Source organism: Halichoerus grypus, chromosome 10, assembly GCF_964656455.1.
Source record: "Halichoerus grypus chromosome 10, mHalGry1.hap1.1, whole genome shotgun sequence".
Taxonomy (NCBI): domain Eukaryota; kingdom Metazoa; phylum Chordata; class Mammalia; order Carnivora; family Phocidae; genus Halichoerus; species Halichoerus grypus.
In genome coordinates, this window is record NC_135721.1 from 133,538,483 (window position 1) to 133,565,724 (window position 27,242).

At 59.3% G+C, this 27,242-nt stretch overlaps 1 protein-coding gene across 6 annotated transcripts in view; it reads left to right on the forward strand.

The window, feature by feature from the left end:
• LOC118555906 (RNA-binding protein 38) overlaps positions 1-27,242 on the forward strand; it is a 72,721-nt gene that overhangs the window by 2,942 nt on the left and 42,537 nt on the right. Inside the window, exon 4 of one of the 6 annotated variants that reach the window (XM_036124342.2) lies at positions 11,646-13,347. The exons of the other annotated variants lie outside the window; for them this stretch is intronic. Within the exon in view, the coding sequence (XP_035980235.1) occupies positions 11,646-11,949 (304 nt within the window). The 3' untranslated portion in view covers positions 11,950-13,347. Of the gene's footprint in view, positions 1-11,645; positions 13,348-27,242 lie in introns of those variants that run through there. 6 annotated transcript variants of the gene reach the window in all.

Here is a 27,242-nt window from a genome sequence, read left to right on the forward strand (position 1 = left end):
TGCGAGGGTCAAACAGATGGCCGAGGAGTTGCTTCACGCCTCCGATTTGGGGGTGATTTGGGGGTGCTTGCCCAGACAGGCAGCATCTGTGTCTGTATGGTGGCCTTGGCGTGGATCGGCGTGTGTGGGAGCTCAGCTCTTGGTCTGTTCTCCGGGGAGGGAGCCCGGGGGCGGCTGGGAGCAGGTGGTTCTGGGTTTCCTTCTCGCCCTGGGATCTGCTTCGTCAGTGTCTGGAGCCGTCTTGGAAGGTATCTGGGGACACCTGCCATCACCCTAGGTCCTTCCTTTTTGGGGTTCAGGTCACACAGGGAGGGCGTTTCTCATTTTCCATAGCCTTGGCTCTGTTCCCAACAGTTCCCCTTCCCCCTCCCCTCTGTTCCCCGTCCATCCCAGGCGGCTGGGACCGGGGCCGGAGGGGGGGCCAGCTGCACAAAGCTCAGGGCACGAGCCTGGGGCACCTGCAGCTCTGTCCTTCAAATGCAGCAGTGCCTTCCCCTCCCAAGTTCGAGCTCTTTTCTGATCCAGTGTAGCTGCCTCTAAGGCTCCAGTAACTGTCAGGACTCAGGCTCTGGAGCCTGCAGACCTGGGTTCGAATCCCGGCTCTGGCACGGTCCAGCTGGGCCCATTTGGCAGCTAACCTCTTCTTCCTGAGTATCCAGGTGTCTCGTCTGTTGTTTCCCGATGGAAATGCTAAGCGCTTCCCACAGTGCCAGCCACCTAGGGCTCGGGCCTCCGCGCCCCTGTGTGTGCCCCCCCACCCGTTCCCTCCTGTCCTCACAACAGCTCTGAGGTCAGAACCGATGTTATCCTCACTTCCTAGATGAGGAAACTGAGGCAAACAGAGGTTCACAGTCTGCCAGGGTGACCTGACTGATGCAATCTGAAACCAGGGTGGCTGGCTCTGAACCCACACTCCACCGCCACTCTCTGGGGTGGGCAGGTGGTCAGGGTGCCCCAGCCTTTCCCCTCAGGGCCCCTTGAGTGCCACCCACACGAGGGTAGTGGGGGGTCAACACAGACTTTACTGCTGTGCGTTCCTGACTTCAGGTGACAGTGTTTTGTAACTGAATCTCTGGCTGGCATCTAATACCCGTGACGATGAAGAGGCCGCCAGGTCTATTTGTTGGTTGCCAAGGGGCGGAGACCCAAACAGGGACAAGGGGTCAGAGGGACCGTCCAGCTCGTTTCCAGCGGCCAGTGGACCGAAGCCTCTCAGGGTCACGCCGCCTCCCACCAGGCCTTGCTGGGCTCCGGGGTGGCGGGAGGGGCCCCTGGAGGTGCTGCCCCCAGAGAGGCGGGGCGGGGCTGCCCGGGGTCAGCTGTCCCCCCCCGCCGCCGCCCAGTGCTCCTCAGTTGGGAGAGTTGGGCCGTCAGCGTCCCTTTTGTCTTTTGTCTTTGCGAACGAGAACAATCGGGCAGGAGCGCGGCTGGTCTGACTCAGCAGTCGGCGCTGTGAGCTGCGGGCTGGCAGCGAGGCCTGGCCTGCCCCTGGCCAGGGCACGGTGGGAGCCGGGCAGCTCGGGCTTTTGAAACCAGTTAACCCCTCTCCTGCCAGGCCGAACTTCCCGCAGGCTTCCTGGCTCCGATCCTATGCCTTGGACGGTTGCAGAGATTCCACAGCCCGGCTTCTGGGCAAGGCCACGGCAGAAGCCTCGCCTGCTGGGCCGTAAACTTATGAGCGCGGAAGATTCTCTTGAGAACTTTTTACGTGTTAGGCTTTTGGCTCGGATTCCCCTGCCCTCCGTTTTTTAAAGTGGAATGGGGTCTTTCAGGACCTAACTGGAGCTGTGTGTCCTGTAACTGTACTTGGGGCCAAGGCCTGAGGTTTGGAGGGTCCTTCCTTGACAGGTGACAAGTGATTTAATCACAGGAGGAAGCGACTAGGCCGTAGGCCATCCAGCTGAGCGTCTTTTGGCTGCCCGGGAGGGATAGTCCACAGCCTGCAGGCAGGAGAGTTCACAGCCGTTTGGGGAGGGCACATGTCGGGGCAGAGCTTTGGGTCTGCCCTGGAAGGGACCTCCTCGTGTTAAAGGGTGTGTGTCCGGGCCTGGGCCCAGGGCCTGCCAGGATCGGAGGTTTGTCCTGGGCCTGCCTGTACTTGGAGCCTCTCCTTGGGTTATTTTTGAAGGGCCAGCTGCTTCTCTGGGCACAGCCCCCGTCCCCGTTCTCCCGTTCTTAAGGGGGCCTTGCTGTGGCCTGCATGCCAGTCCAGCACAAGCCCCGCTCTGTGCCGGGGGGCGGGGGGGCAGGCCCCAGGTCCCAGACAGCAGGGTTGCCATGTGCTGGAGCAAGGATCCCAGGGTCTGCCCCGGCTCATCTCCCCGTCCGTGTGATGGGGCCCAGGACACTACCGCCACACAGGAAGACTTGGGATCTGTCAGGGACTCATCTCGCGGCAGCGCTCTGACAAGGCCTGTGGGCCCAGCTGCTTATGGAGGTGCTGGGTGAGATGGGTGAGGAGAAACTTGCCTGAGCTCACGCTGCGTGGGGCTGGGTGGCTCCAACGCCTTCCTTCCTTCCACGAAGCCCCTACACCTCCCTCTGACCGGCTCTTAGACAAATCAGAACCAGACACCCCAGGACTGACGGCCTGATGCCACAGAATCCTCTTCAGGCGGTTTGTGCCCTGTACTTTCAGGGGCTCCATCCCCCCCGTGAGGCCCCCCCTGCCCTCGCCATCACTAGGCCACAGGCGTGTGCACGCTGAGGGGTCTGAGCCCAGTCCCTGGGTCACCAGGGTGGGAGGGGACCTGGGGAGGGACAGGAAGATGTCCATGTCCCCAGAAGTGTGGAGCACACAGGGCTCGGAGTCCTTCATTCATTCATCAAGGCTTTGATGTGCTGGATGCCAGGCCCTGGGCCCAGGATACTTTACAGAAAAAAGACACAGTTGGTTTTCCCACCTCAGGGTGCTCGCTTTCCAGCGGGGAAGCCAGACCATTAAAAACTCTTCTGTGCACGTGAAGGTCCCGAGGTGGTGTTGGGCGGAGTGACGGGGCGGCCGGCCAGGAGGACTTCCTCGTGGGGAACGGTTCTGCGTGGTGCTTGTCATGGTGGGCGGGCCATCTGTGCTGTGATAGAGTGCCCTAGAAGGACACGCCAACATCTGACCAGGGCCTCCAGCCTGGCTAAGAGCCGCGAGCCGGCATCAGGCTCCTGGTTTTGGTAACGCGCTGGGTGGTGTAGACGTCACCACCCGGGGGGGGCACTGGAGGAGGGCACACGGGATTTCCCTGCAACTTCTTGGGGTTCTACCATTATTTCATAATCCAAAGTAAATAAAGGCCTGGGGCGCGGAGGTGAATGGCAGAGCCCTGCGGGGGGCGGTTGGAGGGGAGGGTCAGCATCTTGGGGGGCGCGGCAGGAAGTGAGGTCAGAGCCGGAGGCCATGGGGGCGGGGAGGAAGCTGCTGCCCGCTGTGGCGTCACCTGGCTTGTTTTTACTTTCAGGGTGCCTGGGGTGGCCCTGCTCCCCACACCGTGGCTTCCTGTTTGGCACCCACTGGAGCGAGGCGTGGGCCGGCGCGTGGCCCTCCCCCGTGGGCCGCCCGTGCACACCTGTTGTTTGTCCGCGGCGGCTGTAACAGAAACCAGCCCCCGGGCGGCTCTGGGGTTCCTCTGGAGGATGAGCTCCTCGCTCCGGCCCACTGCCCTGGCAGGAAGGGCCTTCTGCTGAGGCCTGGAGAGCCCCGTCCAGAAGCCTCGGGCCAAGGCATAGCAGCCGGAGCACAGACAGGCTGTCTGGTGTCCGAAGCACCGTGTGGGTGCCTTGGGGCGGGGGTGGGGGGGCAGGGGAGGGGTTCCCAGGCTTCCTGCTGCGGGGATGGCTGAGGAGGCTGGAGGCCCTTTACACGATTCCTGTGCGCGATGCCTCGTGGCCGTGACTTTTCCTCTTGGAGCCTCAGCTTCCCCGCCTTCTGTGTGGACAGGATGGGGGCTCCGCAGGGTCGTGGGGGGACATCTGCCTTCATGCTCCCGACCCCTCCCACGTGGGTGGGAGGAGGAGGCCGGGCATTCACTCAGCCAGTTTGGTCAGCAGATGCTTTTGCTTGCTTTGCAGCAGGCCGAGGGTGCCGTGGGGACGAGGGGGGAGCTGTGCCCGGTTAGGGACGCAGAGGAGCCTGGAGCAGAGGGGTGCGTGCAGGGAGCGCAGGTGGCAGGAGGCGCTGAGAGGGGGAGAGCGGCTGGGCTGGGGCGCCAGCACGAGCAGCGGGAGGGGAGTTGGGGGCCCAGGGGTGCATTTAGATTTTATTCGGAGTGATGCGGGACGGAGGTGGGCCCTGAGCGGATGAGGGCTGGGTCCCTTGTGTCTTGAGAGCGTCCCTCGGGCTGCCGGGCAGGCCTGCACTGCCGAGGCCAGGAGGGAGGCCCTGGGGCCCCCGCGGCAGTCCACGTGCAAGGCCATGGTCGCTGCTGTCTCCGCCGCCAGGGTGAGCAGCTGTGGGATTCTGGATGCATTTTAAAGAATGTGTGAAAGAGGAGCCCAGGAAGATTCCAGAGCTTTGGGCTGAGCAAATGGAGGGTTGGATCGGCGTTGGGGAAGGGGGGCAGGTGTGGGGGAAGGTTTGGGGGAACAGTAGGCATTCAGGTTTGGACACGTTGGGGTGGAGATGCCGTGCCGGGGCCTGGCGCTGTCCCACGGCGGCACGTCTTACCTGCCTTGTGCCCGCTGCCCCCACACTGGCCTGCTGGCTGGTGGCCCCCCGGGAGCCTTCACATCCCCCCCCCCGCGGGGATTCCTGGGCACGGGGCCTCTTTCCTGCCGCTGCGGGCGCCGCCCTGCTCGATGCCCCTCCCTGCACCCGGAGCTGGCGCCCCCAGCGGCTGCGTGCGGGTCCGGCCCGGCGGGCAAAAACCTCCAGGGGGCAGAAAAAGTGAAACGGGCTCATTTGCCTTTTTTATTTTTGGGGGTGGCTTTGCATTCGGAAATGGAATCGTTTAGGGCTGCGGCGATTTCTTCTCGCTGAGTTTTGCTCTGAGTGTGTGGAGAGAGCGGTCGTCTGGCCCCGGGGCGCCGGCTGCCCTCGGCTGTTGTCGGCACCCCGTCTGCCCGGGAGCTCGCAGACCCTGCTGCTCGGAGGCCCGAGACCTCTGCCTTCTTAAGGGGCCTCTGGGGACCCAGGGGGCGTTCCGTCGGGCTCAGTGGCACCCTTAGCTTACAGAGGGGGCAACAGGCCAGAGGCCGGGATCCAAACTCAGGGTTCTCGCCTCCGGACCCCTGGGCTTCCGTCGGGCCGAGTCAGCGGGGGTGATGTTGGCGCTCTGTTGTTGCCTCGGGTCCTGGCCGACGTCTCGGCTCCCCAGTGGACTGTATTGAGGCTGTGAGACCCCAGTCCCACAGGTCATGGTGGTGCCTGGCAGGAGCAACCCTGATGGGCATTGGGGTCACCCGACCTTTAGGTTCTGACCCTGAGCCTGACTGTCCTGCTGGCTGGTACGGTTCTCCCTCCTGGGGCTGGGCCTGGGCGGCTGGGAGACAGAGGGGACCTTCCGTGCACCTTGGCTGGCCTGGGGCTATTCCTTGCCCTCCCTCAAGCCCAGGGGGGTCTCTGGTGCTGCCAAGCCCTCCAGGGCGCACAGAGCATTAAATGCTCACGGCGGGCCCACGGGGTGGTCCCACCCCCACAGAGGCAGTGCTGAGGCTGCGAGGCGCCTAGCAAGCACCGAACCCAGCCTTGAATTGAGCCGGGACGTTCTGCCTCCCCAGGGTCCCCCCAGCTGTGACTTGCTGAGCAGAGCTGTTCCAGGCTGGGCTGCGTCTAGTGCCTTCGGAGGGGCTTCAACTTCTGGCCCAGGAAACCGTTGGCAACCCTGGGGGAGGCTGCTTTGCCACCTGGGTGCCAGCAATCCTGGGGCCTGCCTGGGGCCCTCAGCCCTTGACAGATGATGTGCTAGGTGCTTGGGACCCAGCACTCAGCGCCAAGTGCTTTCTCTTGTAGGGCTTGGCTTTTGTTTTCATGGAGGAAACAGCAGAATAGAAAGTAAATGACCGGGAGGTTTCAGGTCGTGAGAAGGAAATAAAGCTGGTGGTGGGTGGGGTGTGCTGGTGTTGGTCAGGGAAGGCCTCTGAGGAGGTGAGGTTTGAGCTGTGGGAAGAAGCCTGCAAGCAGAGGGAATAGCAAGTACAAAGGTCCTGTGGTGTAAAGGAGGCTATTGAGTCTGGTAGGAGTGGAGACAGGGACTGGAGATGAGTTGGGGGAAGTTGAGGCCTGGTTGTGTGGGAAGCCATAGGGGGAGCAGTTTGGTTCTGCGTAGTGCGGAGGCCACGGGAGGGGTCTGGTCCTGGGAGTGACCTGGTCTCTTGGATGTTTTTAAGATGAGCCTCTGGCCACCAGATTGGAGCAGAGTTGGGGACTGTGGTCCTGCTGCGATGTTGTGTTGTGGTGGATAGAGGCTTGACCTGGAGAGATGGGGGGCGGGTAGCGTGGAGAACACACAGAATTCAGGGATCGGGGTGGGAATGAGGAGTGCCAGGTGGGTGGGGCGGACATGGGCTGCGGGGGAGGGAGAGTGCGCAGGGCCGGCAGGCCAGCCTTTGTCAGCACAGAGCGTTGTGAGGCCTGTGCCCTTTTCAGAAGCCTGAAGATCAGGCCTGTGGAGGTTGGTGGCGCCCTGACCTTTCTGGGGAGTAGGTGGGGCAGTGAGGAGCGTGCTGGGCACACCCACCCTGTCCCCAGTGCCAGGCGGCCAGGACCTCCCCCTGCTGCCATGTGCAGGCCCGGGGAGGGCGCGGGGCTGCCCTCAGGTGGTTTGGCTGGGCGTTCTGTGTCACCCGAGAGCCCAGCGGGTTCCCTGTGTGTGTGTGTGTGTGTGTGTGTGTGTGTGTGTGTGTGCTGCTCGCACGCGCGTGGGCTCACCGCTCTGCTCTGCCCCGCCATCCCTGCCTGGCCTCCTTCCCAGCCCTGGGCGAGGGCATCTGGTCATGAAAGCGCTGAAGAGCCTTGTATCTGCCCTTGGCTTTGTAGTTCATTCTGGCAGGCTCTCTCCACGTGGGGGGAGCCGTGATCACGCTAGAGGATTCTCTGCGTTGGGCTGTCCTCTGCCTGGTGGGCTGTTAGCGGCATCCCTGGACTCCACCCACCAGAGTGGCAGCAGAAATGTTCCATGCGTGGCCTGGTGTCCCTTGAGGGGCAGAGTTGCCTGGGCTGAGATCCGCTATTCTGGTGGAGGGTCCTGGGTCTCACAGCGGGCCCTGAGGCCAGCCTCTGTAAGTCCAGAGGCAGAGCTGAGGGGCTGACGTAGGGGAGGGAGGCTACCTGGGGCCCGTCCCCTGTGGGGGCGAGGGGGGCTTTGCGGCTCCTTCCCCTCGATTCACCCAGCACTGTTCTCTCTCCCAGCCTCACTGTGCGGCACGACCTGCCGTTCCTTCTTTTCCTTTGGATGCGAGGCTGGGGTGCACACACCTGTTGAGGGTCCAGTCTCTGGATACGCTGAGCTCCTCAGCAGGAACAGAATCACCGGGGGCTGCTGGGTCGTGGATGGGGGCTGCTCTGCCATCCGGGTGGCCTCCTGGAGACCCGGGCTGGCCCCCGAGGTGAGCCCAGGGTCGCAGGCTCCAGCCAGCAGCCCGTCCTTGTGGGCACAGGTCCCAGGCAGCGTATGGACGAGGAGGCCGACTTCACTTTGCCATTCCCTGGCTGTGTGAGGATGCGGGTCATCCAGGCCTCTCTGAGCCTCAGTGTCCCTCTCTGGGAAATGGGGTAACACAGCCCCTCTTGTGGCTTTGAAATGCTTTGTAAGTTATCTCAGGCTTGTTGCAGAGTGCTGAGCACTCCAGGGAAGCAGGTGAATAGATGCAGATATGCGGTATTCCTGGCATGTCAGGAAACGGGGGCTCCCTTCCTCCCCAGCCTGAGAAATACACCAGGTTGGAGTGTCCCCGTGGTGGCTGGGACAGAGTTCTGGTCCTGGCAATAGAGAGTGTAGAACCTGGTAAATGTCACCACTGCCTCAGCTGGCCGGACCTGTCATTTTTAAAGCCCTGGGTCCTGCTGTGTGGACGGCATGAGGCCCGGGTCTAGGCAGCGCGTCCGGCGTGTGGGTGTGTCAGGATCCCTGGGGGCCTGTCAAATGCAGATTCCCAGACCCTATCTGACTTCTCAGTCTGCAGGGGATCCACATTTTTAGCAAATGCTTGGGGGGGGTGTCTCAGGCAGGGCATCCCTGCCCATGTTTGGAGAAGTTCTGGGCTTCACGCTTCCACAGCCTCCAACTCAGGAATGTTCCTGAGGCTCCCGGAGCTGGGTGGGGACGCTCATGGGGCCAGGGACAGCCCGGTGGGGGCCGCACCAACACACGCTTCCTCGTGTCTCCAATTTGCTCCTTTCCTGAGCGGCGTCCCTATTGCTGGAGCCCCTTGTCTTTCTCAGTGGGGAGACTGTTTTCGGTGGGCTGTCCCAGCAGCACTGTGTGCCCGGCACGTTCCAGGGCTAGGTCTTGGGGCAGAGCTCTCTGTGCAGCTCAGCTGAGATGCAGGGCAGGTGAGGAAATGGGGCCAACCTCAGGTGGGGTCAGGAGGCCGCCCCCTGAGATGAGGGCTCCAGGGGACGCAGTGGTGGGTACGGGCCCAGGAAGGGATGGCCTTGAGACCCGGGCTGGCCCCCGAGGTGAGCCCAGGGTCGCAGGCTCCAGCCAGCAGCCCGTCCTTGTGGGCACAGGTCCCAGGCAGCCTATGGACAAGGAGGCCGACTTCGCTTTGCCGTTCCCTGGCTGTGTGAGGATGCGGGTCGTCCAGGCCTCTCTGAGCCTGGTGTGTGCAGCTGGGGCGGGACGGGCATGGAGGGCGAGGGGTCTGGGGATCTGGTCTCAGGGTGGACAGCCTGGCGCCCTTGTCCTGCTGTTCCAGCACACATACTTGCCTTTTCGTTGCTGTTCCCCTTGCCTGGAATGCTGTTCCCCACGGCCGGCTCTGTTTTGTTTTCCGGGCTCTGTTTTGTTTTCCGGGCTCAGTGCAGTTGCTCCCTCCTCCAGGAGGCCTTCCCTGACCACTCCCCGCAGTCCCTCCTCCAGTTCATGGGTTGGATTGTTTGTGTGTCTGTCCCCATCCTGGAATCCAAGCTCTGGGGGGCCAAGGCTGTGCAGTCTGCTCACCGCCGTATCCTGGTCCCGAGCAGACATGGGAGAAAACTGCTGGATGCCGAGCAGGATTCGAACCCAGGCCTGGCTCTGGTCAACGCTCTTGTTTACGTGGGGGAGGAAGGAGGTGGCCGGCAGAGGCTCCTGGGGCGGAGACGATGGGCGCTGTGGCTCCGAGCCCGAGCGCGGGGATCCTGTGGAAGCTGCCCAGGCCTCCTGGCGAGCACTGTAGGTGGGGCGTGGGGGGGCACAGCCTGTCGCCAGCAGGGGTGTGTTGCTGCGGTGACTACCGGGATGCTGCTGCCTAGGAGGACAAATGGCAGCCGTGAGGGAGCCGTGGTCGGAGCCGGTGACCCCTCAGGCAGGGGCAGGTGTGTCCCGGACTCCCACTCCCTCCCAGATCCCCGGCGCGCCCCCCCCCCCGCCCCCCGCCGGTCCTTGTCCCAGCCGTGCCCACACCAGGCCCAGCCAGCTCGCTGCCCTCGCTGGTGGCTCCCCCTCCTGCAGGATTCGTCCCTCTCGTATCCGCGCGGTGCTGGTAGGAACAGGCCCCCGAATAGCCACCGTCTTGAGGCATGAAGGGCCCTCACAGACGTGTGCGGACACTAGCGCCGTCTAGCTCCGGAGCCCCGTCGGCCCTCGCTCCCCATCCCGGCCCCCTCGCGAAGCCCCTGGCGGTTTAGCCACGTCCCGCCTGGGGTTGCCCGTGTGCGCCTTGCCTGTGGGTGGGACCCTGCCGTGTGTGTCTGGCTGCTCAGGGTTCGTGCACATGTGTCAGACGCCGTTGCTCATCGCGGCGTGGACGGACTGCGTTGGTCGCTCTGTGCTTGGGGGGCTTCTGCTTCGAGGCCCTTGTGAGCGCTGCCCCTCCTGGTCACACACGTGGAGCTACCGGCCCTGCAAGGGCCACAGCACCTCGGTGGCCTCGGCCCCCTCCTGTGCACTCCGCTGCACCCGGCTCGCCCTGCCGCCTCTCGGGCCCTTCGCACGAGGCAGCCTCAGCCGTCCTTAGCGTGGCTGCAGGTGCACGTTTGGTGGTCGTGTCGGCCGTGTCACCCTGAGCACGAACGTCACGGTTGTGCGTCATCGGCCCCTCCGTTCTGCTGCTTGCATCTCGCTTCCCGACGGCAGGGAGGGCAGCGGCGGGGGCCTGAGCCTGGGCCCCTGGTGTCGCGGCCGCTGCGTGTGGCGTGCTCTGGAGGGACATTGGCTACTGCCCCGTCCCCTGCAGGTGACGCTCGGTCTCCTCTGGTTTGTCAGCGGTCCTGTAGATGCTGCTGCCAGGGTCCGCTCAGCACGTCTGTCCTTGTGCCGGGGGGGGCTCCTGGTGCATGCTGAGGGGGCCCGGCTGGGGAGGAGGTGTGCGTCCTGCCCACGTGCCCCCGAGACGGCGCTGTTTCTGCCCCTGCTGAGTGTAGGGGGGTGGCGGGGGGGATTTTCTTTCAAAACAGCTTCTCTTTGGGGCAGGGGCCCTGGGCTCAACTGACGGGCCCGGAGAAGTTGGGGTTCCTCGTTGCCCCCAGGTGTGGCCCTGTCCTGGGTTCCTCGTGCTGGTGTGAGGAGAGGCCAAGGGCCACGCCGTCTGCCCCAGTGAGGCGGCCGTGCTCCTGACACAGCAGACAGGCTGCAGGTCCAGAGAGGCCTGGCCACTTGCCCAGGGCCGCCCAGCGGCTGGTTGGCAGAGCAGGCCCACACCGATCCTGCCTTCTTGAGCCTCCGTCTCCCCATCTGTGACATGGGGGACCCTGTCCCTGCCTGGCAGGCTGGCGTGCACATTAGCCTGCAGCGTGGGACAGACGCGTGGGTTCAGAGGGTCCCCTGTGTCGCCGCGGGGCCTTGGGAGCCACTGGCCCTGAGCTCCGTTTTCTGTTGTAAAACAAGGTGATGACGTGCAGGGCAGCCTGAGGGCAGGCCCGACCAGTCACCGCGTGAGGGCGCTTCAGACCCAGCGCCATGGGCACTGGGGGTGGCTGGTGGCCTTGCTCCCAGGGCCTCTGCTTGTCCTCTTTGTCTTCATCGATGTTCTTAGTGCATCGCTCACGTAGTCCTCACTCAGCACGTGTTCGCTGAGCTGCTCTGGGCCGGGCTCTGGGCCGTCAGTGACAGGGCGGGGGAGAAAGGCGGAGAGCCGTAGATCGTGCAGGATGTCCTGGGCAGGTGGCAGATAAGGGGAAGATGGACGGGCAAGTGGAGGGATGGGGTGTGACCTGGGCAGTCCCACGGGGACCTGTGCTCAGAAGGCCCGTCGGATTTGATGCTCTGCTGTCACCGTCTGAAAATTGTAAATCATTTTTAAACCTGCCCCGCCCCCCAATCATAGCTGGCCCTATGGGGGGTGGCAGGAGTGTGGAGTGTAGGGTTGGGCTGGGGGTGCCTGGGAAGGGCTCGCTGAGAAGGGGGAGCTCTGTGGGTAGCGGGGGGACAGTGCGTTGCAGGCAGTGGGAAGAGCCCATGCAAAGGCCCTGGGGTAGGTGCACATCTGGTGTGTTCAAGGAAGGTGGGTCGTGGCCATACCCACAGCCTCCCCCAGCTCTGCCGCCTCGCCCTGACCCTCTGTGTCTGGCCCCACAGGCTGACCCCCCATTACATCTATCCGCAAGCCATCGTCCAGCCCAGTGTGGTGATCCCGGCTGCCCCGGTCCCGTCGCTGTCCTCGCCCTACATCGAGTACACGCCAGCCAGCCCGGCCTACGCGCAGTACCCGCCAGCCACCTTTGACCAGTACCCTTACGCCGCCTCGCCCGCCACGGCCGCCAGCTTCGTGGGCTACGGCTACCCGGCCGCCGTGCCTCAGGCGCTGTCGGCCACAGCCCCCGCGGGCGCCGCCTTCGTGCAGTACCAGGCTCCGCAGCTGCAGCCCGACCGGATGCAGTGAGGGCGCCCCCTCCTGGGCCCTGGGCCCGCGGCCCCGGCACCCCCACGCCGGGCGAGCGGCTGGCCGCGCTTCGGGGTGCACACCCGCACGTGTGCCTCGGGAGAGCCCGCAGGAACCCCCGCCTGACCCCGGACGGACTGGAGACCACTTCTCTCTAAATCCAGGCCCCGCCACGCCTCGAGGGAGGACTTTGGGGAAAAAGACTGACCGAACGCTCTTTGAAGAAGCAACCCAGACCTCGCGCACACCGCCACCCTTCCTCCTGCACCTGCCGCCCCTCCCCGCACCCCAGGTGCCCGGCCGGGGCCCTCGCCACCCTGCACAGACTGGCTGCCCGTCGGGCTCTGCAGACACTTCGTCCTGCCCGAGATGCCTTAGTCCAGCGCCGCCCGAGAGCGCGGCAGGGGCGGGCTGTGTCCGCAGGTGCACCCGCGGGGCCGGGCGCCGCCGCCGGGCGTGCAGGGGCGGGGGCACCTGCCTCCGGAATTCGCGTCTTCTAGACCACAGCCCACCGCGCCCCCACCCCCACCCCCCGGGCTCCCGGGCGCAGCAGGGCCCCTGGCAACGTCCCTTTCTGTCAAAGCTGCAGCTCTTTTCTTACTGTCATTGTTTTGCTACTAAGATGATTTCAGAATGTCAGTCTATTTTTTCAGCCGGAACTCCCACCACCAAGAATCCAGAACCTATTTTTGACTTTGAGAGACTCGCTTTGGTCGACGGCTCCGCCCGAGGACACAGTGACAGTATTTCCGTGTGATAAAGCGCCCCTTGGAGGGCGGGCGTCTCCAGGCCCGTCTCGCTAGGCGACAGCAAGTTGTCTCAGAGCTTGTCCCCCGGCCTTGTCCGCAGGGGGCGGCAGGGAGTGGGGCCCAAGGTGATACGCTGGCCGAGGGGCCGCAGCGCAGTGTCCCGGCCAGTGGCGGGGGGCCTCCGAGTGCAGAACCACACAGCCGCGCCCACCCGCCCCCCCCTCGCGGGGTTACCCGCCGTATACCAGCCTGGGCGGTGGGATCGAGCTGAGACACGTCCCACCTCCCTTGGGGGCTCGCTCAGTCCAGGGTGGAGGCGAGATGTTCCAACAGGGCTGGGCGCCTGGGCTGTGCAGTGGCCCCCGGCTCCGAGGAGGAGGGGAGTGAGCTGAGGGGCGGCCTGGCAGAGGAGACGGGCAGAGGGATTTGGGGAGGGCGGGCCGCAGAGTTGGGGGGCACTGGGGGTATTCCTTCGGACCTACCTCAGGGAAGTGGGAGGCCTCAGGGGGCTGACCGACGTGGGCAAGCACTTCGCGGCACGCCTGGTACAGAGCCAAGGCCCAGAAAATAAAGGTAGCTAATATTATAATAATATTTTTATTAGAACGTTCTGATTATAAAAATAAAACTTGTTTTCTTTAAAGAAAAAGTTGGCCCGTGATTTTTCTCTCGAAGTGGGGGCCTTCGACACCGCCCCCACCCCCACCCCAATCATCATGGGCCGGTCGCTCAGGTCATGGTCACACCTGGTGTCACAGCTTGGGAGCCAGGGGTTTTCATCGACTGTTCCTTGAGCCCCTACCCTGCACCGGCCTGTGGGCATCCAGAGTGATGGGACAGACGCAGTCCCCGCATCACCACCCACCTTCCCACTGAAATAGGGAAGGAACGGGCACTCCCCACCCCCCCGGGTGCCTGCTCCCCTGCAGCCCGCTTCAAGTCCAGGGGAGGGCTGACAGGCTCAGCGTGGGTGACATGCTCTGAGCAGCGTCCTGAGAACGGGGGGCAGGGGTGGGCATGGTGATGTGATTGGTGGCTCCCCAGAATCCCATGGAATGGGGGGCAATTCCCCAAGAGAAGGGAGGGTGCCGCTAGAAGAACCTGAGTGACGGCTGCTGAGGGGACAAGGCCGGTGTCTGAGCCAGCTACAGTCCGGGTGCTGGTAGGCAGGGTGCAAGGCCACAGGAAGGGAAGTCTCGGTCTGGGGCTGAGAGGGCCCAGCCCAGGGGTAGTCCTGGCATTTCACACAACTCCGCTGGAGCCACAACTCCATGCTGGAGAAATCACGGGGGACTCACAGAGGAGGTGTTAAGGCTGGAGAGATTAATTCCGTCATTCCTTCATTCCAAGACACGTGCCTGGTATAGAAGCAAAGCACTGGGGAGAGTCATAAAACAGACATGATGCTACCCATTGGGGTTTATAATCTAGTTGGGGATACCTAACAACATGCATATGGGATCGTTTCGGATACTGACTGGCACTATGAAGCAGGTATCACAGGGTGATGGAGAATGACAGTTCTAGGCAGACGGCAGCGAGTGCAAAGGCCCTGGGGTAGGTGCATGGAGCAAGGAGGCCAGTGTGGCTGGAGAAGGGGTAGTGAGGAGAAAGTGGCAGGAGATGAGTTTAGGGAAGTGAGGGAACTGGAGCTGAGGAAGCTGCGGGACCTAGGGACGGTCCTGCCGTGGCCTGTAGTCTGGGGAGGGATAGTGGTGCACAGACGACCCAGCAAGCTTAGCATAGTGTGGTCTGATCGATGCTGTCAGCAGGGAGGCCCCTGAACCTGGTGGGGGCGAGGGGGAGTGGTGGACACCCCAGCTTGGCTGCACAGAATGGAGGGGCTCCTGAGGATCTAGGGGGAATGGAATGGGCGCCCCTGGTGAGCAAAGGCTTGGAGGTCGTGGGTTTGCCCTACTTAGGGCCAGGTGCGCTCCAGGCACCAGGCTTATCGTCTCCTGACCCTGCAGAGCAGAGCTGGGCCCCATAACATGCAATCTGTCCCCATCTCCTTCTGTCACCTCCCCTAGGCATCACCTCCTTCTCTGGCTGAGCCAGAGATTCCAGTTGGTCTCAACTCCTCTCTCCCCCTCACCTTCACATCTAACTTGTTGCCAGGTCCAGAAGTTTCTGCCAGCTAAGCCAGTCTGGAACCTGCCCCCCAACCCAGGCACCACCCCCTCTTTTCTGGACCTTCACCATGGCTCCTTCGCTGCTTCTGTCCTTGTCTTCCTACAGTCCACGCTCCACGTGCAGCCAGAGGGGTCCTGTTCAGCGTAAGTGAGACCACGTCTCCCAGCTCAGAGCCCTCTGTGGCTCCCTGTGGTCCTGGAAGGAAAAGCCAATGCTATCACTGTGGACTATGAGGCCCAGACTAGCCTCCTCCCTGTTGGCTGGATACACCAGTCACAGCCCGCCACAGGCCCTTTGCACGTGCTGTGGAGTCTGCTAGCTTCTACCAGCTGAGTCCCTCCTTCAGCTCTCAGCCCAAAAGTTTGAGTTCAGGGAACCTGAAACCTGCAAGCATTCTGAACCTGATGCAGGCGATGATGAGTGGGCATCAGAGATTTCTGGCAGGAGTTTTAGGACCATCCATTCAGGGAGGAGTATGCAGGACAGACCTGAGCCAGGAAAGGCTGGGCCAGGGGAATGGAGGGACAGAGGGACAGAGACCAGTAACTGCAGTGTCCACATGGAATAGGGCAGAAGGAAACGTGGTGAGCAGAGCACCTGGGCAGAGCTAGATCTGACACTGGAACCCACCGACTACTCCATGTGGTCAGCCCTGGGCTTTGAAGTGAGATGGGGTCACCCTGATGTGGGGAGGGGGCTTGTCTTCTCTGCACCTTCCCTGGGGGTCCCCAAGGGACTTCCTTGGGCTTTTTCCAGTGACTTTGACTTTGAGATTTACAAACCCCCTTTTTCTGGGGCCCAGGACCCCAGGCTTCTGCCCAGGGAAGAGTCAGGGTTCCCAGGGTCAAGTCAGGTGAGATCCTACCAGGCATGTTGGCTTTTCTTACCAGGGACCCGAGCCTGTCCCTCCCCCTGCCTGCTGGGTCTTAGTTTGCAAACACTGGCAAGGGGTCAAGGAGGTCAGTGTGGGGCTCCCAGCTTGGGGGGGAGACATTGGCTGCAGCTGATAAGGGCTTGGGGGCCGGGCAGGGGCTTGCGGGTGCTGCCAGGGTTATCTGGAGGGCCACTCGCTGCCAGCCCATTTCCTGTCGCTATCGACTTATGGCAGCCTCTGGGACAGGCCTCAGGGACTTGAAAACACCCTCCTGGGTCCCAGGCCTGAGGGCTCTGGATGGTGGCAAACCGAGGAGAGAGTTTCCAAAGTCACCAGCTCCAAGCGGAAGGCAGGACGAGCTACAGCGGGGCCGGGGCGGCCAGGACCACGGCCACCGGTCTCAGCCGCAGTGATCGTAAATAATGACCGTGGGCCCAGCCGCTGACCTCCACGGGGCTGCCCCGGGTCAGGCACAGCGCTGAGTGCTTTTCACCGATGGTCTCAGTCACCCTCAAGGTGAATATTCTAAGTGTCCCCATTGCCCCACCCAGGCCAGCAGGGAGAGCCTCCACCTCCCTCTGCCTCTTTGAGAAAGGGGCTGTGACCGTCCTCCAAGGGTAGGACTCCCTGTCCCCTCTTAGCCTATGTCCCTAGCAGCCAGCCTAGGGGGTGTGGGCTCAAGGAGGGGCCTGGGGTCTCCAGCTCCTTCCTCGTCTGCATCTGTCCCATCGTCCCTGGTCCCACACACCCAGAGGGCCAGACACACACACACACACACACACACACACACAATCTATACGCTACACATGGACACACACCCATATATACAGGAACACACACACGTACGTGTACACAGACTCACACGTATACACACATCCAGACTCACACAGTTCACATACATGCGCCTAGAGTCACATCGTACATGTTACATATACAACACACGTGGGTATACATGCAGAGACAGACACACAACCACGCATATGGACACACCCAGATGCACACAAATCCATTCACTCCCGGACACGCACACACATTCACTCACACGCGCGAACTGACAAGCCCAGGGCCGCCACCATGGTCTGGGGTCCACGTTAAGAGTGTCAGCAACATCCAGGGCTTTGAGGGGCTCACGGGTTTGACCCACCGGGGAAAAGGGCCGAGGGCCGTGAGCCAGGCCCCGTGGCTCAGAGGGTGCGGGTGGGAAGGGGATGGCGGAGTCCCCCCTGGGGGCAGGCCCCGGCCAGCCTGGCGGAGAGAAGAAGGGAGGGAAGGTTGGCCCTGGGGGCAGCAAGGGAATGGTGGGAAGCGCCCAGGGCTGTGGCTGCAGACACGGGACATCATGGCACCGGGGTCCTCCTGGCGCACCCGGAGGCTGCTAAATGCTGCCGCCCCGCTCTTGTGCTCTGGCCTCGGGGATGAGCCCCTGGGAGTGGCCCCAAGCAGAGCTGGGTGGGGGTTGGGCGAGCACCCCCTCCCTCAGCCCTGGGGTGTGTGTTCCCCGGTGGGATGGAGCTCCGGTGGCACCCAGCGATGATTGGCTCCGTGACACACCCCTCCTGTCCCCTCCCACCTCGTCCCCACTCTGTGCTGAGCTTCCTGGGGTCGTGTCCCCAGCAAACTGGGGCTCCCAGGGCACCTGCCCAGCCAGCCAAGCATGATCACAAGCCCCGCAGTGGGGAGCAGTGCACCCCGTGCCCAGGCCTGGGCAATGCTGAAAATCCCTTGGCTCCCTGCTCCCCACGGGCCCTTCGGGCAGGTCCTGTTCTTCCCCTTTCCACAGGTAGAGACAGGTGCGGAGAGGTTGCCCCAGCCAGTTCGTGTGCAGGTCTCTGAGCTGGCAGGGGCATGGGGCCAGGGGATGATGCCCCGGGCGGGACTCTAGGGAATGTGGCTGCCACATGGGTCGTGTGGGCTTCCAGCTACGGGGTGGGGGGGCACTTCCTTCACTGGTTGCAGCCTCATTATCCCACTTTCCAGATGAGCAAACTGAGGGCCAAAAAGAAGAAAAGGGCTTCTCTGAGACCACTGGGTTGTTGCTCCCACTCTGGGGGTATAATCACGAAGGGACGGGCTGGGTATGGGGCCACACGATGTCACCTCCATGCTACTTTGCCCTCTACACCTGCGGTGGGGGTGGGGCTCACCTAGCCCCTGGCCTCTCTGATCCTCAGTTTCTTGCACAGATGAGATGATCCCTAGGTGGCACCTGCAGGTCCTGCCTGCCCAGTACCCACCCCCTTCCTCAGTGAACATTCCCTGGTTTTTCCTTTGAGGAGCTGGCCTATCTCACCCTTGAGCAAACCCCAGCTCAGCTCCACAGCTCAGACCATCAGCATATTCTACTCCCCTGGCCCCAGTGATTGGCTCCTAGGGATAGGCATGTGCCCCAGTTTAGGTCAATGAGAGTCAGTCCCGGACTTCTACTAGAACTCTTGGGGAAGGAAGCTCTTTCTTTTCTTTTTTTTTTTTTTTAAAAGATCTTATTTATTTATTTGACAGAGAGAGACACAGGGAGAGAGGGAACACAAGCAGGGGGAGTGGGAGAGGGAGAAGCAGGCTTCCCGCGGAGCAGGGAGCCGGATGCGGGGCTTGATCCCAGGACCCTGGGATCATGACCTGAGCCGAAGGCAGATGCTTAATGACTGAGCCACCCAGGCGCCCCCGGAAGCTCTTTCTGATGGGAAGCCAGGCTGGGAGCAGATAAGCCTGGAGCTGCTGGGAGGGGAGGATGGGGAGGGACGATTTGAGCTTATGGAGACCCTGCCTGACAAGGAATCCAGCACAAGGGCAAGTAGAGCTGAGGAGTGGAGAAGAGATAGGGTCTTGGTGACACCTTTGGGGGCCCCTTGATCCAGCTATGCCTGAAGCTAGATCCTGGGCTTTTCTAAGAGCTAATAAATTCCCCCCTTTCCATAAGTCTATTTAATTTTGTTCTTCTGTCCCTTGCAACCAAGACTCTGGACATATACAGTCTCAACGGACCTGCATTACTTAGAATTAGATTGAGTGACATACTTGGAAAAACAGAAAATAACAGTGATTCTTAGGTAGTTACAAGTTAATTGTTTTCCCCGTGTTAAAAAAAAAATCTGAAGCAGGCAGTCCAGAGTTTCAATGACAGTTCCACAGTCATCAGGAACTCATGCTCCTTCTAACGTCCCATTACACTATTTCAGTGCATGGCTTCCTTTCTCAAGACTATCTCATGGTACAGAGTGGCTGCAGTAGCTCCAGCCATCATGTCCAAGTTCCAAGCAGCAAAAGGAAGAAGAGGAAGGTGAAAGGTGTACCTCAAGCTGCGACTTCACTAGGAGACTTCCCAGAAGTTGCACAGCATGCTCCACTCCCATCTCACTGTTCAGAACTTAGTCACTTGGCCATGCCTAACGGCGAGGGAAGCTAGGTGTTTAGCTGGGCGTATAGCTACCTGGATACAGGAAGCCTTCTGTTATGAAGGAAGAAGGCAGAATGTCCCTTATGCAGTAGACAACTTGCAGTTTCTGTCTCGGGCTCTTCCAGCAATAATGCTGTGCCTCCAGGAGAATAATGGTCATGTGGGAATTTGTGAAGACTGTCACTGACTCAGCCTGTGTTCTCTCGCTTCACCTTTATGCCAGCCAGTGGAGCTGGGTCTACCATCATTCTGTGCCCATTTCACACATGGGAAAACCGAGGCTCAGAGTGCTCACGGAACTTGCCTGAGGTCACCTGGCTCCCTGGGGGCCGTTCAGGGATGACAGCCGAACTTCTTCCTCATTGATGTGTTCAAGTTTGGTGAATAGTCCTCCCAGGGCATGTCACGCTCGAGGATCTGATATTCTCCTGTGTGCTGGCTCGTTTCCTCATTGCCAGACCCCTCCCACACGGAGTGGGTTACTCGTCCTTTTTTACAGAAGGGAAGACTGAGGCTCAGGGGGGCAAGGCGGTGTGGTTGGAAATGGCTGCTCCAGGCTCAGGTGGGTGTGCCTGGCCCCAAGGCTGTGGTGCTGGCCTCTGCCATGCGGCCTCTAGGAGCTTGCGATGGAACATCTTGGCCAGGGCTCCCGCCGTACCCCTCTGCCCTGCACCCCTCCTCCCAGCGGGCTGTCATGGTGTGGCGCAAAGGGCCGGATGCTCGGACACCTCCAGCTCTGTCACTGCCTGTCCTTGGGTGATGGCTGGGTCATGGTTGCATCACCTGCACGTGGGGTAATCACCGTGGCCACCGTCCCCGGGCCACGGCAGGGATGGAAGGAGGCCACGCATGCAGGCCTGGCATGGGGTAGGCACAGCGTGCGGGTGGCACTCACGGAGCCCCCAGCCCCCGCGCCCACAGGGAAGCTGGGCAAGCGTGGAGTCTGGAGGAGAAAACCACCCTAATTCCTATGAAACCTGCCCCTGCTTCTCAGCATCCTGCCTGTGGACGAAGGACCCCTGTTTCTGGTCCAACGAGACAGCCCCCCCCCCCAGCGTGTTTTCATAGCTCGGAGCCCCAGGACTGATGAGAACTGACATTTATTGAACACTTCCTGTGGCTTTGCGTCTCTTCTTTCCCTGAACCCTCCCAGCCGCCTGGGGGAGGTTGACTGTGCCCCATTCACAGATGGGAAAACCAAGGCTGGGAAGGCGGGGTGGACGCAGCCACTTGCCCAGGGCCGGAGAGCTGGTGCATGGCAGAGCCAGGATTCGGACCCAAGAATCCCACCTCGGGAGGCCACAAGCCGCCCTGCCCCGAGGCCCGAGCCCGGGTCTTCCACGTCCTCACCCCACAGCCAGCTTGGGTATGTGGCCCTGCACGCTCCCTGCCCTGGTTGCTGAGTCACACTTGTGTTTGTGGCCCAGAGATGTAAACACCAAACTGGGAGCCCCTGGGTTGGGGACCATCCAAACACAGCCGGAATGACAGGGGCAGATGCCCAGAGCGCCCTGGGGCTGGGTGTCTGCACAGGGCACGGCGTGGAGTGGGCACCTGGCCCTCCAGATACCTCCCGGGCCTCCTGCTGGGGCCGATAAGTGCCCGGCGCGGCTTATCAGCCCCGCTCCCCTCCTGCTCTACCCCCAGCCTGGAGTATGCATCGGGGTGCGCAGCGGGCTGGCCATCGGTGATGGGGTGAACCTCCCCAAGCCCGGCCCACCGGACCCCTGAGCTCGGTGCGTCAGAGACAACTGAGTTGTTGTTTCTTTTTGCTTCCGGGTGCCGCCTGCTGGCTTCCCTGCTCCCGTGATGGGGGCATTTTTAGAGAAATTAAAAACAAAGGTATTTTCTTTTTCTAAATTATAAAATGAACACGGTTGGGGGGGAATTCTAAAAGAAACGTATTACGATAATCTGCATACATGTGTAAACATGGGAGGAAGGAGCTGATGTTAATGCAGGACTCCGGGAGAGTCTTACTTTGTTCTTCACGGAGTTCTGTATTACTTACAGCTGAGTCCTAAAAACCAGAAAACGAAGTTTGTGTGTGCATACTCCAAATCCTAATGGGGCGGGGTTCTTTCCACAGCTGTCAGCTTGCCCATATTGATCTGGGTGCCCCTGCTGAGCCCAAGCTAGTTGGGGGGATGCAGCGGCTGTTCTTACCCCCTCCTGTCTCTTGTCTATGGCAACGCACTCCATTTTCTAAGAAGGTAACTCACAGAATGTGCTGTTCCCTGGCATAGAACCCTCTGTGGCTCCCTACTGCCCTGGAATGAAATCCCAGTTCCTTGTCTCAGCCTCCCTGGCTGGTGTGAGCCAGCCCTGCCAGCTCTCAGGTGCCTCTCTCAAGAGCCACGCTCCCACCAGATGTCTGCTCTGGCTCCTTCTTGTCCCTTAGCCCTAGCTCCAAAGTCACCGGGGCTCAGCTCAGATGTCACCCCTGCTCCCCCGCCCCCAGATACCTTCCTGGGTCTCCTTGTCTAAGCTGCTTCCCCTTCACCCCCATCCCCGTTCTCTCTCATTTTTCTTTTCTTTCTTCTTTCTTTCTTCTTTCTTTCTTTCTTTCTTTCTTTTTCTTTCTTTCTTTCTTTCTTTCTTTCTTTCTTTCTTTCTTTCTTTTCTTTTTCTTTCTTCTTTCCTTCTTTCTTTCTTCTTTCTTTCTCTTTCTTTTTTCTTTTTCTTTCTTTCTTCTTTCTTTCTTTCTCTTTCTTTTTCTTTCTTTCTTTCTTTTCCTTCCTTCCTTTCTTTCTCTTTCTTTCTCTCTTTTTTTTTCTTTCTTTCTTTCTTTTCTTTCTTTCTTTTTTTTTTCTTTCTTTCTTTCTTTCTTTCTTTCTTTCTTTCTTTCTTTCTTCTTTCTTTCTTTCTTTCTTTCTTCTTTCTTTCTTTCTTTCTTTCTTTTTCTTTCTTTCTTCTTTTTTTCCTGGACAGCTATCTCTTTTTCTGTTGCTGGCATCTGGGACAAGGGCCTGGGCCCGGCCTCAGAGCATCCTAGGAGTGAATCTGGGCGTCCTCTAGTTCCTCCTTGGAGCTGACCAGGGTCTCTGGGCTGCGTTCCCCCAACAACCCCATTCCTGGAGGGTAGGCCTCGCCCCTGCCCGACCCTAGGCCTCCCACTACCCAGGAGGCCCACCCCTGTGCTGGTATGACCCGGTGGCTGACCAGTGGGCATCCTGAACTCTCCTGGGCCAAAGCAGAGGTGAACATTGCAGGAGGCCGCTTGGCTCCCACGGGCCCAGGCTGAGGGAATGGCTTGTGCAAAAGGCCACCATCCTGAATCTCAAGCCGAGGTTTAATAGAAGCCTCCAAGGTGACGAGGGTGGGGGGCAGCTGTGCTCCCAGGGCGGGCAGGTCGGAGAATCCTGCACTGACTGAGCACCTAGCTTGTGCCAGGCCCCGTGCCTACCACTCAGTGGTGTCAGCTCATTGAATCCTCACAACTCTGTGCAAGATGCATGTACACCGTCCGCATTTTGCAGACGCAGAAACTGAGGCTCAAAGTAGCTAGGGAGCTTGCCGGAGGCCACATAGCCAGTAGCTGGCAGACCCCAAAGCCAGCCCCTTAACCTGCTGCTGGGCTCTCCACTGGAGGGAGCAGCGACGTGAAGTACGGTGCAGCCACGAAGAGCCAGGAAGTGGGGGTGTATTTCTTGCCATGGAGAGATGCTCACGGAGCACTGTGGGAAGGAAAGGGCAGCCGCCGATGGAAGCTTCTCTGGCATCCCTGGGCCCACATTCTCCTACGGCAACGATTAAACATGCTCTCCAGTTTGCCATCGTCCCCAGCTGGCCTTACTGTGCCTCTCACCAAGCTCTGGGGCATTTTAGTCTGTCGGTAGGAGCCACGAGAGAGAGTCAAGCGGGGGACAAAGGCAGGGGCCACATCAGGCACACATCTGTTTTATTGGCCCGATGTCCAACTAGAGGACATTCAGGCAGTTAAGCCCTAAATGGATGGAAGGAGGGACAGATGGGTGGATGGAAGAAAGGACAGAGAGAGACAGGGAAGGAGGGATGAATGCAGGGGTAGAGGGTTGGAGAGACAGACGGATGGAGGGATGGATGGAGGGATAGATAGACTGCCAACCCCCATCCCCACCCCTGCAATGTCGGCTTTGCCTCAGGAGATGGTTTAGTGCAAGGGTTAATAATTCAAGGGTTTGGAGTCAGACAGACTCAAACTTGAATTTGAGTCCCTTTCCTTACAAGCTGTGTGACCCTGGGCAAGTCACTCACCCCCTCTGATCCTCAGTTTTCCCATCAATAAAAAAATGCAGAGTAATAGCTCGTAGCGCCTCACAGGACACACATGGGAAGAGCATTTAGGGTCAGGTTTGAGGGAGGAGCCCCGGGGTGGGGGGGCAGTCCTTTGTTTCTATCCGTGCTGTTCCTGCCGCCCTCCCTGCCTGTCCCGTCCCCGGGGAGACTCGGTGCTCCCCACCCCTCCAGTTCTGAGGAGCTCAGGATCTCATGGGTCCAACACCAGTAGCATCGCTTGTTTGTGGGTTCCAGATGTGGGATAGGTGTCAGCCACCAGATGCTCGGTCTGCACTCAGCCGTAGAAGCAGAAGGGCCTCGAAGCCCCGCCCAGAGCAAGCCTTGTTATCGGGGCTCCAGTCCCGGCTGTGCCTCGGAACCTGCCTCTGGGGGCTTCTCCCTGCACGGGCCCCACCCGGGATCCCCGTCTCCAGGAGAAGGGCCTGGGCATGGCTATGTTTTCAAGAGCTTCTAGATGATTCTAGGGTGACGTTTGGCCTAAGAACCACCATGTTTAGTTCTTTTCAATATTTTTGTTTCCACCTGGCCATTTTTTCTGCTTTTCTCTTTAGTTTCTTCAGAGATTGGAAAAGATTCTGCTCTCTATAGTTAGAGGAAGAATTCAAATTTGTTTCCTTTTTAGGGTCTTGATGGTTCAGTTTAAAAAATATTTTTTTGTGAATCCTTTTGGAGTATAGCTGGTTAGAGCAGGGAGATGGGGGCCCCCTTCTTTTTCCTTTATATGGCTCTAAAATCCTCCCTGAGTGTATGTAGCATGGGGCTGGCTTTCAGTACAACTTAAACTGGATTCAAAGAATAACACTTAGTGCAGGGGCGCCTGGGGGGCTCAGTTGGTTTAGCTTCGACTCAGGTCATGATCTCAGGGTCGTGAGATTGAACCCTGTGTCAACACAGAGTCTGCTTGAGATTCTCTCTCTCTCTCTCTCTGCCCCTCCCCCAACTTGTGCGCGCTCTCTCTCTCTAAAATAAATAAACAAAATTAAAAAAAAAAAGAATAACACTAAGTGCAAATCAAAGCAAAAAAGTAAGATTCTACTTCACACCCTTAGAATAGCTGGAATGAAAATCCAGATAATACCACACGCTGGTGGGTGTTGGTGGGTGTTGGTGGATATTGATAGGTTTGTGGGTGTTGTTGGGTGTTGGTAAGTTGGTAGGTGTTGGTGAGTGTTGTTGGATGTTGGTAAGTTGGTAGATGTTGGTAGGTGTTGGTTAGGTGTTGGTAGGTGTTGGTCAGTTGGTAGGTGTTGGTGGGTGTTGGTAGGTTGGTGGGTATTATTGGATGTTGGTAAGTTGGTATGTGTTGGTAAGTATTGGTAGGTGTTGGTAAGTTGGTGGGTGTTGGTGGATGTTGGTGGATGTTGATAGGTGTTGGTGGGTGTTGGTGGATGTTGGTGGGTGTTGGTAGATGTTGGTAAGTTGGTGGGTGTTGGTGAGTGTTGGGTGTTTGTGGGTATTAGTAGGTATTGGTAAGTTGGTGGGTGTTGGTAGGTGTTGGTAAGTTGGTGGATGTTGGTGAGTGTTGGTGAGTGTTGGTGGGTGTTGGTGGGTATTGGTAGGTGTTGGTAAGTTGGTGGGTTTTGGTGGATGTTGGTGGATGTTGATAGGTGTTGGTAAGTTGGTGGATGTTGGTGGGTGTTGGTAGGTGTTGGTAAGTTGGTGGGTGTTGGTGAGTGTTGGTGGGTGTTGGTGGGTATTGGTAGGTGTTGGTAAGTTGGTGGATGTTGGTGAGTGTTGGTGGGTGTTGGTGGGTATTGGTAGGTGTTGGTAAGTTGGTGGATGTTGGTGAGTGTTGGTGGGTGTTGGTGGATATTGGTGGGTGTTGATAGGTGTTGGTAAGTTGGTAGATGTTGGTGGGTGTTGGTAAGTTGGTGGGTGTTGGTGGATGTTGGTGGATGTTGGTGGGTGTTGATAGGTGTTGGTAAGTTGGTGGGTGTTGGTGGATGTTGGTGGATGTTGCTGGGTGTTAGTGGGTGTTGGTAAGTTGCTAGGTGTTGGTGGGTGTTGTTGGATGTTGGTGGGTGTTGATAGGTGTTGGTAAGTTGCTGGGTGTTGGTGGATGTTGGTAAGTTGCTGGGTGTTGGTGGATGTTGGTGGGTGTTGGTGGATGTTGGTGGGTGTTGGTGGGTGTTGGTAAGTTGCTGGGTGTTGGTGGGTGTTGTTGGATGTTGGTGGGTATTGATAGGTGTTGGTAAGTTGGTGGGTGTTGGTGGATGTTGATGGGTGTTGATAGGTATTGGTAAGTTGGTAGATGTTGTCGGGTGTTGGTAAGTTCCTGGGTGTTGGTGGATGTTGTTGGATGTTGGTGGGTGTTGGTGGGTGTTGGTAGGTGTTGGTAAGTTGGTGGGTGTTGGTGGGTGAGAATGTGGAGGAGTTGGAAGTCTCCTGGTGGGAATGTCAGATGGAAAACAGCCTGGCGGGGCTTCAGATGATTAAACATAGGGCTGCCATATGACCCAGAAATTCCACCCCAGGTGTCTAACTGAGACAGTAAAAGCAAACATCCTCACACAGTCTCGTCCATGAGTGCTCACTGTAGCACTATTCATAGTAGCCAAAAATGGATGAACAAATATGGTCTATCCACACAACAACTATATTATTTGGCCATAAAAAGGAATGAAGTTCTGATAGATGCTACAACACAGATGAACCTTGAGGACGAGGCGCTAAATGTCGCGGGGGCTCGTCTTGTGCGCTCCCACTCTCATGACATGTCCAGGAAAAGCAAGTCCATACAGACAGTGAGTGGTGTGGTGGTTGCCAGGGGCTAGGGGTGCAGGGGGCAGGGGGGCACTGGGGCCGGGGGTGTGGGGGGGGCAGGAGGATGCTGAGGGCTGGGGATGCTTGGGGCTGGGAGTGCAGGAAGCTGGGAACATGGGGGCAGCGGGGCCGGGGGGCCTGTAGGCTGGGGGTGCAAGGAGGTGCCTGCCACTCACCAGGCACACCTCATCAAGCAACTCTTTGGAAACCATCAAGGCAGTGGCTCTGGAAAAATGAGGAAAGACTGAAAGAATATTCCAGAAAAGAGCAACAGAAATCACCACAGGAAAACCCAGAACTCTGGGGGCCCTCCCTGCACTGATTTATATTTGCATGTCACTTCTGTTTTGGATAACATGTTGGATAGTCACCTCATCCTTCTCGTTGTTTGTACCCAAAATCTCTGCTTGGCCGGCATCACAGGGTAGAGGTGGTGACCAGGGGCAGGATCAGCCCTCAACAGGGAGTGGGTTACTGTGTTGGGCTTTGTCCCCAGGTCATATAGGGAGGGAGGCGGCCAGCCTCACAGCGCTCGGGAGGGGCCCAGCCCTCTCCCAGGCCTCCACCCACACTCACCCCCAACCCCCAACCTCTGGCTCTATGGCCTGTGGGTGGACACTGGGACCAACTCCTCCCCCAAGCATCAGCTGTAACTCCCGGGGGTCAGGGGTCTGGGGGGTGGGTGCTAATGAAAGGTGCATTCAGGGAATTCAGGGCAGGTTGAGCGGCTGTGTCTGGCGAATATGAACTTTTTGTCTTACTTTATACTTTGAACGTGGTGCCACAAATGCATATTGCTTCTGTAATTATAAAAAAACAAAACAGATTAAAAATAAATATAATCTCACAGTAAAATGCTGGAAAGTTGCAGAAGTTGCCAAGTACAATGAGAAATTCCTTCCGATGCCGCCCCCTGGAGATAACATTTGTGTCTGTCCCTCCAGATTTCTCTCCTAGGACAGAGTGACACAGCCATAAATAAATAGTCTCTAGTGGGACCTCTCTGTTCTCTGCTCACCTTCGTAGAGCCCGGCCCCCTTGTCAGTTTTGCATTCCGTGAACGATGCTAATATGTATCAGCACCTGCTGCGTACAGAATCTG